Source organism: Leptonychotes weddellii, chromosome 13 (assembly GCF_054177405.1).
Source record: "Leptonychotes weddellii isolate Sample4059 chromosome 13, ASM5417740v2, whole genome shotgun sequence".
Classification (NCBI taxonomy): Eukaryota; Metazoa; Chordata; class Mammalia; order Carnivora; family Phocidae; genus Leptonychotes; species Leptonychotes weddellii.
Window position 1 is genome coordinate 65,623,943 of NC_138381.1, and position 15,435 is coordinate 65,639,377.

The window sequence follows — 15,435 nt, forward strand, 5'->3', positions numbered from 1 at the left end:
TCTCTCTCTCTGAAATAAATAAATAAAATCTTTAAAAAAAAAAAAGAATCCAAAGAATCAACATGGGGCAAAAAGTCCAGACGAAGTACTATCTTGTAGGTCCTTCGCTTGGAGTCAAAATCCGTGGTCGGGTAAGTGGGTAAAAGAGACTGGAAGATCGGAGACTTAGACTAACTAGTAAACAAGTCTCAAGGTTACATTAAAGCCCTCTGTGTGCCAGTTTGAATAGGTAACTATTCTGTTCTGGCTTCTGCGTCTGCCTGGGACTTCCCTCCTCCCCCGCGTAGGGGTGTGTTTTGTTGACAATACACGCTCGACGAACGTGGGCTGGCAGCTTTTCAGCCACCAGGGTGCGCTGCTCCACCAGAGAGATTTTTGGCCCTTGAAATGGAGTAATGGGACAGTTACTGTTTTATCATATACAAATGGACACATTCCATAGCATTGTTCCTCGTGTAACATTCTCCTTGAGGCTTCCGGGAAATCCTTCGATTACTGGACCATACTTATTTTTAAAATTCTTAATACTAATCATCCTTTGAGGATGGATTTATTTGGAAATACCAGAAATGTTATTTGAGCCTAAATCTGGTGACTTAGGTGGTAAAGATCAGGTAATTATTTGTGATCAAAAACCCTATGGAGGGGCGCTTGGGTGGCCCAGTCAGTTAAGCGTCTGCCTTCAGCCGGGGTCCTGATCCCAGGGTTCTAGGATAGAGCCCCAAGTCGGGCTCCCAGCTCATCGGGGAGTCTGCTTCTCTCTCTCTCTCTCTGCCCCGCCCCCCCATTTGTGCTTTTTCTCTTGCTCACTCTCTCTCAAATAAATTCTTTAAAACAAAAACAAAAAAACTATGGATTTGAGACATGACTTTGCTGATTTTTCTCCAGTAACTCAAATCTCTGAAGGTAGTTGGAGAAGAGGTACAAAAAGATTGGATCATAAAGTCCCATTGACATAAGTGTAAGCCTTCCTCCCCAGGTGAAGTTTGATGCTTAGTGGCTGCCTGCCAGGTTCAGCTTGCTGACTTCAAGGAGCTTACCGTCAGGTTGGGGAGACCAGTAACAAAAAAGGGTGATCATAGATTTCTCTTAACCTTCTCATTTCAGGTTGTTGATCATTATGAAAATCCTAGAAACGTGGGGTCCCTTGACAAGACATCAAAAAATGTTGGAACTGGATTGGTGGGGGCTCCAGCATGTGGTGATGTAATGAAATTGCAGGTACCACTGGTTTTTATCTTTGATGATAATGACAGTGACCCCATTGCTCATACGGTGCTTCGTTGTTTACAAAGCATTTGCACGCACAGCTTTCCACTTGGGCTCTGTATGGATTCTTGTGAGATGATGACATGGTTTGAAGTTAACAATTATTAGGGCAGTAGTTCTCTTGTACACTGTGCTGGCCCCTTCTGGTGTCGCTTTTCTACTCAGCTATCAGCTTAAATTCCAACTTCAGCTAAGTAGAAAGTTTTGTGAATTTTACTGATCAAAGGAAAACCACAACCATTCAGTTAGGAATCCCCAGTGAGACAGGAAATGCCACATGTCAAGCCTCCCCCAAATTGGAAACAACACAAAGGTAGTGACTGGCGCTTTGAGTAAACCGTAGCTTTGTCCACATCTACTTCATCGTGGTGAGGAGGCAGCTTGCCAGAGGTCTTCATGCCTATCTTGGAAAACAGAAACAAGGCAGGAGGAAACCACTAGATGTCATTTCATGCCAAACTAAAAAGCACTAACCAGAGACCTTTATTGCAGACTCTCCCAGCATTTAAAGATGCAGATTGACAGAGCAGCTAGGAGCAGAACTTCATAGCCAAAAAGCAGACTAGGGTTGCAAAATAAAAGGGGGGGGGGCGCATATTTTTCAGCTTATCTTTACCGGGTAGGCCTGTATCATTCTGGTGATCATTCCTACATTTAACACTTCATCACCGAGCCCTTTGTGACAAAGCAAATTCAGTAATGTTAAAACTTAGGGTGTGGAAAGCAAGACCAAAGCCCTTGGGGAGAGCCCCAGTGAACCCCATAAATGCAGGTTCTATGGGGCAGTGCCAGGAACCACTGCTTAACTCCTCTCTCTCTTCTAGATTCAAGTGGATGAAAAGGGGAAGATTGTGGACGCCAGGTTTAAGACGTTTGGCTGTGGGTCTGCTATTGCCTCCAGCTCGTTAGCCACTGAATGGGTAAAAGGGAAGACGGTAAGGTTGCTTGCAGATTGACAGAATTAAATCACATTCCTGACAAACCTGCCTCTGAGTTAAGAGAAGGGTCTAGTTATGGGGGGCTGATTTTTTTCAAAATATTCTAAGAATTTTTTAAATTTCTCCTCAGGTTTTGATTAAATTCTCCACATAGGGGATTATGGATAATTTTGTTAAGTGTTTCTTATTTGGGGGGTTTTTGTCGATCATTTTTATTTGGGGGTTTGGGTGGTGTTTTGTTAGGGTTTTTTTGTTTGTTTTTGTTTTTAGAGGAGGAGGAGGGGCAGAGGGAGAGAGTCAGAAGCAGGTTCCACGCCCAGTACAGAGCCCGAGGCAGGACTCAATCTCATAATCTTGAGATGGTGACTGAGCCAAAATCAAGAGTTGGATGCTTAACCAACTGAACCACCCAGGCACCTCTGTTTAGTTTTGATTTTAATTAAATAGAAAAAAAATCTTCACCTCTCCCTCTGTACAAAGAAATCTATGGCTTTCTCCAAGTTTGCTGATTAAAATTTCTTAGGAGTCTAAGGGTGGGAGAGGTTGTACTGTGGTTTGTGTTCTTATTTTTCCTTCCATCATGTTTCAGGAAGGATTGCAGGTGGCTTGTAAGGATTCATGAAATAACAAACTAGCCTGTGCTAAAAGAGGAATTAAAGAATCAAAAACCGCAAAGATAGAGGCAAAATGAACAAATAAATCAGAACAGTGATCTAGGTGGCTTGTTGGCAGACCCTCTGAGGGTGGAAATGCGAGGAGCTGGAGCATCTTTTCTGTTCTGTTCTCTGCCAAAGCCTCTTTCCCAGCAGCTGCAGAGGTAGAAGGTCCCAAACCCAGTGAAGAGCTGGAGTTTCTAAAATCCAGTCATTAAAACCTCTTGGAAAAGCGAAAATACAGGGCTGCTTATCTTTGCAGCCCCAAGGGACCAAGTTCAGGGAGCTGAGTCACAGAGGTGTGTGCTTGGGGAGCTGGGCAGCTCTACAGCAATGCCTTGTGCCCCCTGCTTCCTGTGGCTCTGGGCCTTCTGGCTGGTGAGCTTCTCCGGCGAGCACAGACCTAACCTGATCTGGAGGAGGTGCCTCTGAAGTGATCTATTAAGACCTATCCTCAGGGAAAAGGGGAAGTGAGACAAGGTACCTGTGCTCCCAGAATCTGGCCTTTGAGTTGTGATCAGAAAGTGGAGGAAGAGGGCCTTTCTTTGACCTTGATGTCCTCCCATCTGAGTTACTAGGAACAGAACGTGAAGCCTTACCCTTGAAGTCAGAATTGAGAAACTGGGGGACAGATGGGGAACCCCGGCTTTCCTTAAGGCAGCAGCAGGGCTCCGTTCCACGTGCGTCTGCTTCCCATGCCCTTGGGCACTCGAGCAAACTCAGGCATCCTTTTTGGTCTGTTTCAACCAGACAGATTCTCTTTTGGGCAGAGGATGATCCCAAGACCGGTCTGTGCCACTGCCAAGTGCTGGAGTGCCACTGGCCTCCTTGCCATCTCTCTGACCGCCCTGACACCAGTCAGCACTTCTAGTTGAAGGGATTTATTCTAAACATTTGGTACAAGGACATCGGTGAAGCTGATGCTCACAAAACCAGAATAGGAAACCACTGCTTTTAAATTTAAAGAGAGACTCCTGTCGCTGGCCTCAAGCAGACCCCTAAGAGACGTCTCACTGGCTGGCTTGTAGAAGTGTCTCTGCCGGCCTTGCTTACCCAGCCAAGTGGTGGAGTGTGTATACTCCATACTGGACAGTCTCAGCTGCAGCCTTGACACACGAGTGAGCGTCCTTTGGGGTTGTTAAATGGAAAGTCATCCCCCACCACCCTGTCCTCAGGACCTCTATGGCCTTCCTTGTTTATTGCCTGTTCCTCATGCTAGAGCATCACTAAAACTACTATTTTCTCACATATGCCTCTCAGGTGGAGGAAGCCTTGACCATCAAGAACACGGACATCGCCAAGGAGCTCTGTCTTCCCCCCGTGAAACTGCACTGCTCCAGTAAGTCTCTGCTCCAAAATGCCAACGAGCTTGCACAGTTGGGAGTAATTTTGTAATGGCATCAACTGGCATTTGTGCAGAGTAATGGCAAGTCGTTTTGGTCGCGGAGTCCATAACCCTCAGATGGTTAAAGCCCCTGGGTCTCACAACCTATCTCCAGGAGGGTCTTACAGGAGGTGGTGTGTGCTGGGCATCAGGCGAGCACTTTGTGGTATCATTTCTAAGCCTCAGAATTGTCCTCTAGTCCACAGACGGTGTCATCATCTCTCCCTCTTACCAGGAAAGCAGGGCTCAGCTTAAAGCACCCCAGTCACATGGCTTCTAAGTGGGAAAGCCAGGCCCTACGCCCCAATCTTTGATTCCAGAATCTGTGCTGTTCCCGCGCCGTTGGGAGTCACGTTTGGACCAGTGAAGGAGAAAGTTCAGCTTCTGCCGTAATCCTATTTGTCGCATGTGTTACCACTTCCTTCCCAGGTGCAGTTACGTGTATCAGTCTGCCTGCGTGTGTACGTGCGTATGGAGTGACTAAGCCCCGTCGTGCAACAGTCCCCTGTACGCTGTCCTAAGAGAAAGCCCAGATGCCTTAGGACTTACACTTGGCGTTCCAGTTCAGTCTCTGTCTTAAATCTAAAGCTTTTTCCATCTTCTCTCAACCTTGTAGGGGAAGGAGGGAATGAGAAACAGTAGCCTTAACTTACTGACCAAATTAGTTAAAAATCAGCAGAGAGCCAGGCCTCTTGCCAGAGTAAGATTCACAGGGGAACTGAGGGGCAGGGACGTGCTAACACAGTCGTCAGGAAGTCTGTTAAGACCCGAGTTCTTTCCACCTGAGCTGGGATTCCAAGTACCCAGAAATAAAGGCCATAGCTTGTCAACATTTTCAGAAACCCCCAGCCTTTTCGTTTGGCCTTCTTGGGCACTGCAGCCTTTAGCTACTGCTCTCTGCCGCTTGCTTACTTTTATTTTCCAACATAGCCTCATTTTAATATTGACTCCAAAGTAAGAGTTTTCGAATTTGGGATCCCTAAGGAGGATGTGGCAGATGCCACCTGTCAACAGAGTGGCATGACCTACGTTATGGCAGCTTGCTCAAATAGCATTCACTACATTTATTCCTGACTTCCGTGTGAGCAGATGAGAACTAACCACTCTTGTGGCCTTCCGACATGTCACTTTATTAAGCCCTCACACTATCCCGGCAAGGAAAGAATGTCCCAGTTTTGGGCGCCTGGGTAGCTCAGTTGGTTAAGCAACTGCCTTCGGCTCAGGTCATGATCCTGGAGTCCCGGGATCGAGTCCCACATCGGGCTCCCTGCTCGGCAGGGAGTCTGCTTCTCCCTCTGACCCTCCTCCCTCTCGTGCTCTCTGTCTCTCATTCTCTCTCAAATAAATAAATAAAATCTTTAAAAAAAAAAAAAGTCCCAGTTTTATAGAACAGAAAGGGGATTCCAGGAGGCTGAGGGACTAGCCTAGAATCCCAGGTATTTAAACCCTAGTCTGCCTCCTAAGCCACAGGCAAGAGTAACTGGGCTCAGGAAACAGCTGGCTGGCTTTCCAGGCCTGCTCCTGACCCCCAGCACTATGGCCGGGGGGCTCTGGTAAGCCCTTCCCAGCACCACTGCCCTCCAGCTCTTAAAGATGCGATTCCCAAGACCCTCTCTGTACAGTCTACAAACTGTCTTTCCTTGTGCTCCTTCCAGTGCTGGCCGAAGATGCAATCAGGGCTGCCCTAGCGGATTACAAACTGAAACAAGAACCCAAGAAAGGAGAGGCGGAGAAGCAGTGAGCCCTCAGCAAAGCATCCAGCAGGTCAGACCTGCTGTCTGTCCACCTGCCGCGCAATCACTACAGATGTTCAAAAGCCCTCCACACTATAGTAAAGGAGCTCTGAGACACGCATAGCGCTTGCTGGTTACCTGGGGGCTGCCATGCAAGCAAAATATACAGTTTATTCATTCCAAGTCCTGTGCTTTCTTTCAGCCCACTCTTAGCGCTTTAACCCTGTTTATATTTTGATTTGTATGCTTGGCCTCAAAACTGAAATTAGTCACGAAGGCTCAAGTGCGGTAGTCCACGAAGTGCACAAATATCTAATTTCACCTAAAACTACCTTAGGGAAGATTACCAATAGAAGGCTGCGGTATGATTATTTGATAGAACCAATTATTGTACATAAAACAGATTTGCATATATATATAAGTATATTGCATATATATATAAAATAAAAGAATGTAAGACCATGTTTTTCTCTGATAAGCTTTGTCTCTTGGATCCCTCATTCACCCCAGGGTCCTGCCCATAGCCCCTTGAGGCTCCCAGGTACAGGACCATGATGATGTGTGCACCTTTCTGAGCAAACTGGACAGAAAAGACCATGGACAGAGCCAGCCAGATGTGTGTTACGTTTTATGGAATGGGGGCAAAGGTGAAAGGAGAGAGCCATCTCTTCGTTGTACTTTACAAAATAGATTGACAAATCAACAGGAGTCCAGAAGATTCTTTTTGTAATTTCACTGGTTTGTGAAATGCTAAAACCTGAGAAACACTGGCTCCGCCAATCCCCTAAAGCTACAGAGCAGCTGCGTGGGGGGGGGGGGGGCGGGGAGCACCTGTGTCTGTGGTGGTGGCCTTGTCACCTTCCGGTAGAGGGGTGGAGTTGGTGGCCCCTGGGCTGGGATGAAGTACGCTCTCAGGGCAGTGAGGCCGAGCCAGGGCCACGGCCACGGTAGCAGCTAGATCGCCCTCTGGCATGGGGAAATTTGTAGAACCTTACGTCTTGCAAACCCTGAAGCACATGGAGCCTCTGGCAAAACAAGCTTTTCAGAGTCTACCAAAATCTGCCTTCGGTAGTGGCCACCACAGAGGTGGGTCTGGACCTCAAATGACAAAACGGGAAGCAACACGAACACAGGCATAAGGCCTACTACCAGCACTACAGGAGAAGGCCGAGCTGCTCACCTGCAAATGATGCTCTCAAAGTCACCTAGACTGGAAGATCTCCGAACATAGCAGCCAGAGTGGATAAAGCTGAAGATTTTTCTAGAAGGCAAAGCTAAAAGAACAGATGATGAAGTTGAAGTTCTTACTAGTTTGCGTATAGAGGTACCAGCTTTTTATACTAAAATGCTTCAGCTCTAAGTCTTAAAAATGATTTAGCACAGGCTACATCTCAAAAGCCTTGGTGTCTGTTTCTTTGTGAGGATTTTCAAATACTCAATAATTTTGAATAGAAACATGTACATTACTCATGTAACAAATAATTTGGTACCTACTTCACAGCAAAATGAATGTGCCCGTCAGCTCTCAAGGGGACCCCAGTCTAGTGCGAGAGTGATAAGCTGGTAATGAAAATCCAGTGTGATGAATATTGTGAGGAAAGGCTGTTGAGGTTTCAGAGAACTGGCCCAGCCGCTTGGAACCCTGAACTTAAGAATGAATTTAGCCACAACTTTGACCCAAGAAGTTTATCTAGGTATGTATATATCACTGACAGGATTCAGATTTCATACATTAAAGGCTGTTAACAGTATGATTTAAAAAAAAAACACCTAGGGGATGAGTTGAAAATGGAGATTTCTAGGCCCATCATTTTTGGCTTTAGGTCCCTACAGGTGATTCTAATGCCTGTGACTTCTTATGGCCGCCTGGATGGTTCTGGGTAGTGGGGGAGCCAGGCCACAGGGAAGAAACTGCTTTTGTCCATTCTCCGTCCTGCCCTGCACAGGTGTGCTATTCAAGTAGTTCACTCTGAACTGTCTCTCCATGTACAGTGACGTGAGGTTTAAAGAACATCCATTCCTGGCCCCCGCATGCCTAACATTCTACCCACCGTCCCTCCTGACCCCCATCTGTCCCCCAGAGTTGTGGGTATCATTCTGCGAGGTACCCACAGTCCTGCATCAGCCAAAATCCCACCAAAGGAGGCCCAATTTTCTAGCAAAAACAAGATCTTAAAGTACCAGCTAACCATCTCAAATCTTCCAACTCTTCAAAAGTAAGATGTGTGTTTTCCGATGGTGGTTTTTTGTCCAGGCATGGGCTGGCTGTCTCTCCTCTTAAATATGTCTCCTTTGTTTAAAAAAAAAAAAAAAGAAAAGAAAAAAACAAAAAGTCCTCTGAGTCCTGGAGAAGTCCTGAGTCCAGAACTTCAAAGGCAATTCCCTCAGCCTGTGGAGAGGGCCACAGAACGGCCTCATAAGAATCTCCAATTAGGGCCTCTGGGTGGAGTCATGTCAAATTGTCCTGTGTGGCACATTCTACTATTTAATTCACAATCCCTCTAGGCTAAGCTGGTCTCGTTCCCTTCTTCATTATATATGGCAACACTGCAATTCCCCACTGCTTTTCTTTGTAATTTAAAAAATGAGACCTCTCTGCGTCTTGAGGGTTGAACCAGAATTCTGCACATCACAGGCCGCGCACAAACAGCTCAGGCAACATTACCAGAACAGTCCAAAGCTCAAAATACGTGGTTGTGCAGCTAAAAGAAACGAATTTTTGTGACTTACATTCAAGATCTCCTCCTCTCCCCGCTTTGCCCAGACAAATCTAGTTTTAACCACACGAGGGCATCGTGTACCCTTCAATGAGCTTAAAGTAGATCTGAGCACCTCTGAGTCAAACTTCGGCAGAGAGATATGGATGTAGAAGTTTCAAGAGTATCCCGCACCCAAGCCCCGTGCCAGGCCCTTACATTAGTATTCTGTTCCTTCTTGTGACAACCCTCTGAGGTGGACATTATTTAAACCAACTCAAGCCAAAGCCCACACTTCTCCTTCCTGGTTTGCTTTTGGGAGAACACACCAAAGATTCTGACCGGCCGCATATTGGAGGCTCACCTGAGCCTTGAGCCTTCACATGGAGATGATACACCAACACAGGATGAGCCCCAATCCATTCATTTGACCACCTCACCACCAAGCATCATGGCCCTGACCAGGCTGCACATCAGAGTCGTCTGGGAGCCCGGTTTAACCCCGGCGCCTCATTAAATCTCATGTCCTGGAGGTGGGGCTTGGGCACTGGTGTTTTTAAAGCTCCCCAGGAGCTTCCAGTGTGCACCCATGGGTGAGACCACGGTGCACTCTGCAAATCAATTCGCTAAAATGATTTCAGTGGCTGTGCACGGTCCTGTGAGGAGGTGTCACTTCCCATCTACAAAAGAGCTCCTGAGTCCCTTCCTTTCTGCCCCTCAGCGTCTGCCTCAGTCTAGACCTTCCTTTTCTCTCCCGGCTTCCCCACTAGTCTCCCTGCCTCCAGTCTCACTGTTGGGATCCACTTTGCACGTGGCTGCCAGAGGGGTCTTCCTAAACAAAAGTGACCTTGTCCATGGCTCCCAGTTGTCCAAACTTTTCCTACCACATCGATGGATTTGCTCCAGGATGCCGAACCCTACCGTTAGGCCTTCCCCTTGCTATTCCTTCCGCCAGGAATGCCCTTGCCAAAAGTCTTCCCTTAACCTCCACTCAGCCTGGGAGCCTCATCTCAGGCATCACCTCTTCTGGGAAGCCTTCTAGATTGTCCCAGGCTGAGCTAGGTGCCGCTCTCTGCTTTCACAGTCCCCTATTCTTAATCACATATGTGTATGGACAGCATTGTAATTTGCTGTTCTGTTGTCTTTCCAAATCATTATGCAGACACTGAGTCTTTTTTTTTTCTTTCAGTTTTAAATAGGTAACGTGCTACAAGAAAAAAATTCAAACAACCTGAAATGGAAGAGTGCTATATAAGTGTCCTTGCCATCCCTAATTCCCCAGTCTCCTTCCCCAGAGGCAATCTCTGATACTCGTTTCTTAGGTGTCCTTCCAGAAATTCTCTAGGCAAATCCGAGTATACATGTGTTTAAATAGACCATTCTCTTACTTCTTTTTTACACAGTGGTAACATACTATACATGCTTCTGCCATGTTCATTTTCCTTTTGACCATATTTCTGAAGGCCATTCCCTATCCGTTCCCACAGACCTGCCGCATTCTTAACAGCTGCACAACATTCCATGTATGAAGGTCCATAATTTAGTTTTCTGTTGATGATTGTGTAGATTATTTTCATGGCAATGTCTTAATTAGGGGACCCAGCATCTGGTACAGTTCTTAACGTATTAGGGGACTCCCTAAATGCCTATTGAGTGGATGGATGGATGGATGGATGGATGGATGGATATATGCATGCATGCATGCGTGGATTGGTGGGTGGATGGATGGATTCATGGGTGAGTGGATAGATAGATGGATGGGTGGATGGATGGAGACTGCAGGAGTGGATGGTTGGGTAGATGAATGGGTGGGTGGATGGGTGGGTTAGTGGGTGAATGGATACATAGATGGACAGTAGGTGAATGGATGGATGGAGAAACAGGCTCAGAATGGTGAAATGACTTGCCCCAGATGACACAGCTAGGAAGCAGTAGGTTGGCACTCTGCTGAGGTCCTCTATCCCCCTCCCACCCTGTTCAAAGCATCACACCACAACTATGACCATGTGTCTAATTTAACCTTTCCTAGATGTTATTCCCAGATTTTGGCCACTTGGGGCCACATCAGAATGCACAGTGTTAGATCCTCACATTAAGCATGTCCTGTTAAAACTAGCTGTGCCTATCCTGGAGTCTTCTTTAAAAGCCAAACAAATGAGGGGCCCCTGGGTGGCTCAGTCGGTTAAGTGTCTGCCTTCAGGTCAGGCCATGGTCTTGCAGTCCTGGGATCGATCCCCACATCAAGCTCCCTGCTCAGCGGGGAGTCTGCTCCCTCTCCCTCTGCTCCTCCCCCTTGCTCGGTGCTCTCTCTCTCTCTCATGAATGAATGCCAAACAAATGAGAGGTGCCTCTTGATAACTGAGGCTCCTTGAACTTGAGGCAGGAGTGCAGGCTCTGTGTCCATCCTCATGGCAGGACAGAATACTTCTAGGTCCCACTGAGTCTTGGTAGAGTGAGGGGGACCCTGCAGATGAGCTCCAGCCCCAACCACAAGATGGATGTAGAGTACATTCCTCATCAGTGGCTCTTTCTGGCCTATCTGCTGGCTTTCTCAGCCAACCCTCAAAAAGCCCCCCCGGCCCCCAGAGAAGGCCATCCCCAGACAGGGAGGCACCAGCAGGGCAAAGCAGAGTGAGCTGGGAGCACTGGAATCAGAAAGGTTGGTTCAAACACCAGCTGCCACTGGGTGACCCTGAACAAGGGACTTCAAGCACCCTGAGCCTCAGCTTATTCATCTGCAAAATGGGAATGAAAACAGTACCTACGCAGTCAAGTTGACAATTAAATGAGACAATGCAATAAAGCACGTGATACACAGAGCTCGTTGTCGCGGTGCCGGTTATGATCACGCGCAACAGCTCAGCCCTGACCACCTGCCAGGCACAGTTGCTCGGTGTTGATACAGAGGAGCTCATGGACTCCTCCCAGGAAGGCTCAAAGGCTATTATTATCCCATTTTACGGATGAAGAAACTAAAAGGTAAAGTGACATGTCCAAGACCACACAGCTCGGAAGTGACAGAGGCGGCATTCGAACCCAAGGCTGTCGGATCCAGAGTCCTGGCACTCTGCTTGCTGCTTCTCTACTGCATTCTCTCCCCTGCCCTGATTACTGTTACCACTGGTGTTATTATGACCATTATGCGTAGTAATTGCAGTTACTCTTACTTCTACGTTGCTGCTACTGTCACTCATTTTAAAATACTAGAACCTTGAAGTTTTCAACCTATGATGTCTTTTCCAGCACAGTGGCCCTCACAGTAAGGCCTTCTAAATGCTGCAGAGCCCTAGTCTGGCTGCCCCCGTGCAGGACACACACAGCTGTGACTTCTGTCATACATGGCTTGCTGGGCAAGCTCCCTCCACCGTGCTTGGCCAACCACAGGCATGGCTTTCCCCCAGGTCCAGCCTCAGATACCACCACCACCCTCCCCGCCCAGTTATCTTGGGAAAACTCCAGCTCCTGGTCTCACCTCAGAGAAGCCCAGCTCCCAGAATAACTCCAAAAGGCCCCCAGGGTGAGGACAACTATTACTGGCCTAGAGCTGCTGGTGCCAAAGAAGGTCCGGGGCCTCCCATCCTGCCCCCAGTACCTCGGGCCAATGGGTCGCAGGAAGCCCCAGTGGGGAAATTGGGCTGGAACCCCCTCTGCCCAAACACCTCCCCACCATATGCAGCCCTGGGTCGCTGGCAGGACAACAGGGCCTTAGGGAGCAGCCCTGGATGGTGACCTGGGGACTTGGGTTCTGATCCTGGCTCTGCCATGATCCCTGCATGTGACCTTAAGCAGGTACCGAACCACTCTGAGCCTTGATTTCCCTTTCTGAAAAATCAGCAGAAAACTGGCTCCTAAGTCATAGGATTGTTGTGAGGATTGAATGGATTATCATAGGTCAAGTTAAAAAAACACAGAACCAGGCAAGGAGTAAGCACTCAATAAATGTTAACTGTCATCACCTTCACCATCACCCCCGCCACCACCATGGTCATCATCAGCATCACCATCATCCCCTTCAACATCACCACCATCCCCATCATCATCACCATCCTCATCATCACCACCATCCCCATCATCACCACCATCCCCATCATCACCACCATCATTGTTACAAGTCAGATTCCCCAGGAAGCTGACTCTGAGGTGGAACTTAGCATGAAGGGTATTTATTTGGGAGTGTTCCTGATATCAACACCTGTGGAAGGGGGGTAAGAAAGCAGGATTGGGCTGAGGGAGGAGATGGACAGCGGTGTACCCCCAACAAAAGTGCCTGTCCATCCCACGGGGAGCTCTAAATCGAATAGCCCCTCCGAGTTGCATCTGGGCCCTTGTCGCTTACAATCTCTAGAATTTATCACAATATTGGTTTCAAGCCTTCATCTTCCCACTCGTTTTCCAAAGGAGATGTGTGTATTACAAGAAGAAGAGCCAAGGGCTTACCACCAATGAATAAATCATTAATGGTGGAATTCCAGGCATCTGTTGGGTTTACTATCTGGGGGCAAAGGCGTTTTATGGGAGCTTCTCACACTGTCCCAGTTGCCCTGCAGCCCCAGAATCCTGCTCACTTTCCCACAACAGCAGGGCCCCTGAGACCATCTCCCTTCGAGTGGGTACTCATCCATTCTAACCCCAAAGGCTTAGGACACCATGGCCCTGCTTCCTGGCAAGCCTTCTTGGGCGGCCGCCGCAATCTGTCTTCTCTTGACCTTTCCCACTCTTTTTTCTAGGGAGCTGAACCAAAGGATGATCTGCTCGTGCAGGCAAGTCCCTTTCTGGCCAAGTTGATGGAGCTGACGGCCTCAGGGAGAGAGCCTGGGTCAGGGCCGCCTACACTGCATGGCCACAAGCAAGTGTGGGCCCCTCTCATTTAAAAAACCTTCGAGGGGCTGTTACAGGGCAAAATGGGGTCACACAATCAAAGTGCCCAGGACAGCCAGGCACACAGTAGGTGCTTACTAAATCCACAGGACAGGCCCTTAGCAAGCACCACAGGGCAGGAGATGTCAGGATTCATGCCAAGCAACAGCTTGTCACTGAACGTCTCTCTGGCCCCTGAGGCCTACCTGCCTACCTTTTGCCCCACTCACCCCATTCCAGCCCCAGTGGCCTCCCTGCCATCCCTCAGACTCACCAAGTTCATTCCCACCTCAGGGCCTTTGCACTTGCTGGCCCCTCTGCCCAGAGCCCCCTTCCCCAGAGCTTCCCAAGGCTGCCTCCTCCATTCTCATCCCGTCCACCCTGGCTCAGGTAGAAACCCGTGCCTACTCACTAGCTCATCACCCTGTCCATTTTCTCCACCACACACAGCACTCTGGATTCACCTTGCTCAGGGAAGGTATGTCTGAGGACTCACCAGTCAATCTCCGATGCCTAGAACAGTAACTGTGTACAATACGAGAAGTGCTCCCAAAGGCCCGTTTTGGCCACGGGTCCTGAAAAAGGTGGGAGGCAAAAGAGACCCATTCTCAATCCCTGGGCAAATCTTTCTCCTGCTCTGTATTTGCAGTTTCTCTGCAAAAGGAGGAGATTGAGCCCAATGATTCCATATTCCCTTCCAGCTCAAACAAAAAGATTCCACAAACTTGGACAACTTCTATTTTAGCCAATAACCAACTCATGCCAGAACATGATTCATCTCTGCCGATTTCGCCTAGCAACCAGCCCTTCTCCCCACACCCCGAATCAACCCCCCCACAAGAAAAATTCCTCCCCCACCACATACCCGCCCCACCTCCCCCCACCCCTCTTCTGGTATCCTGGAGAGGAATGCAAGGCTTCAAGATGCCCCCCGTCTGTCTGCCACCAACATTTTAACGCAACCTCAGAATGTCTCGGGCTATGTCTGGAACAAGCTGGGGGGAACTGCTCCCCCCGCCGGGATTAGGACAGGAAACAGGAGCCGAAGTCAGGCAGGCAGAAAGCGCTGACCCAGCACGGGGAAATCATTTCTATTCTGATGCCTCACCCTCCTCAGGCCTTGAAAAGCGTCTGTGTTTTAGGGAAGAAGAAAGGAGAGACCAGGAAGGCGGACAGGGCGCAGGGAGGCTCCCTGCCCGAGACAAACACAGCCCATTCAGATGGCCCCAGGGATGTTTGCCTCCAGTTCCCCACAGTGAGAAAAAGGACTTGTCTCATCTCAGCCGATACTGGAAAACATTTAATAAACTTCAGTACCCACTTGCGACACAAAATCTTGGCAATCTAAGAATAGAAAGGAATTTCCTTAACTTGAAAAAGGATATTTACCAGAAAACTAACAGCAAACCATTTGCCCACTGGAAAACTTTGGAAGCACTATCATTAAGATCAGTCACCAGGCAAGGATGTCCACCACCACCACCTCCACCATCATCGCCACCACCTCTACCACCGCCTCTACCATCCCCACCATCACCTCTACCTTCTCAACCATCACCTTCTCCATCATCACCCCCACCATCATCACCATCACCTCTACCGCCTCAACCATCACCTCCTCCACCATCACCTCCATCATCATCGCCACCACCTCTACCACCACCTCCACCATCACCACCATCACCTCTACCTCCACCATCACCTCCTCCACCATCACCACTACCACCATCACATCCACCATCATCACCATCACCTCTACCTCCTCACCATCACCTCCTCCACCATCACCTCCATCATCATCACCTCCACCTCTACCACCGCCTCTACCATCCCCACCATCACCTCTACCTTCTCAACCATCACCTTCTCCATCATCACCCCCACCATCATCACCATCACCTCTAC

General features: G+C 48.5%; 1 protein-coding gene and 1 long non-coding RNA gene across 3 annotated transcripts in view; one reads left to right on the forward strand and one right to left on the reverse strand.

The window, feature by feature from the left end:
* ISCU (iron-sulfur cluster assembly enzyme) overlaps positions 1 to 6,439 on the forward strand; it is a 7,702-nt gene extending 1,263 nt beyond the window's left edge. The window contains exons 2-5 of one of the 2 annotated variants that reach the window (XM_031023188.2): positions 1,108 to 1,221; positions 2,094 to 2,204; positions 4,121 to 4,199; positions 4,674 to 5,943. In XM_031023188.2, the coding sequence (XP_030879048.1) occupies positions 1,108 to 1,221; positions 2,094 to 2,204; positions 4,121 to 4,199; positions 4,674 to 4,765 (396 nt within the window). In that variant the 3' untranslated portion in view covers positions 4,766 to 5,943. Of the gene's footprint in view, positions 1 to 1,107; positions 1,222 to 2,093; positions 2,205 to 4,120; positions 4,200 to 4,673 lie in introns of both variants that reach the window. The other variant, XM_081801973.1, reaches the window with a different exon arrangement.
* LOC145716836 (uncharacterized) overlaps positions 1,461 to 15,435 on the reverse strand; it is a 16,425-nt gene continuing 2,450 nt past the window's right edge. The window contains exons 2-3 of the long non-coding RNA XR_014139753.1: positions 7,158 to 7,251; positions 1,461 to 1,669 (exon numbers count right to left, since the gene is read on the reverse strand). This is a non-coding gene — a long non-coding RNA (uncharacterized LOC145716836). The remainder of the gene's footprint in view (positions 1,670 to 7,157; positions 7,252 to 15,435) is intronic.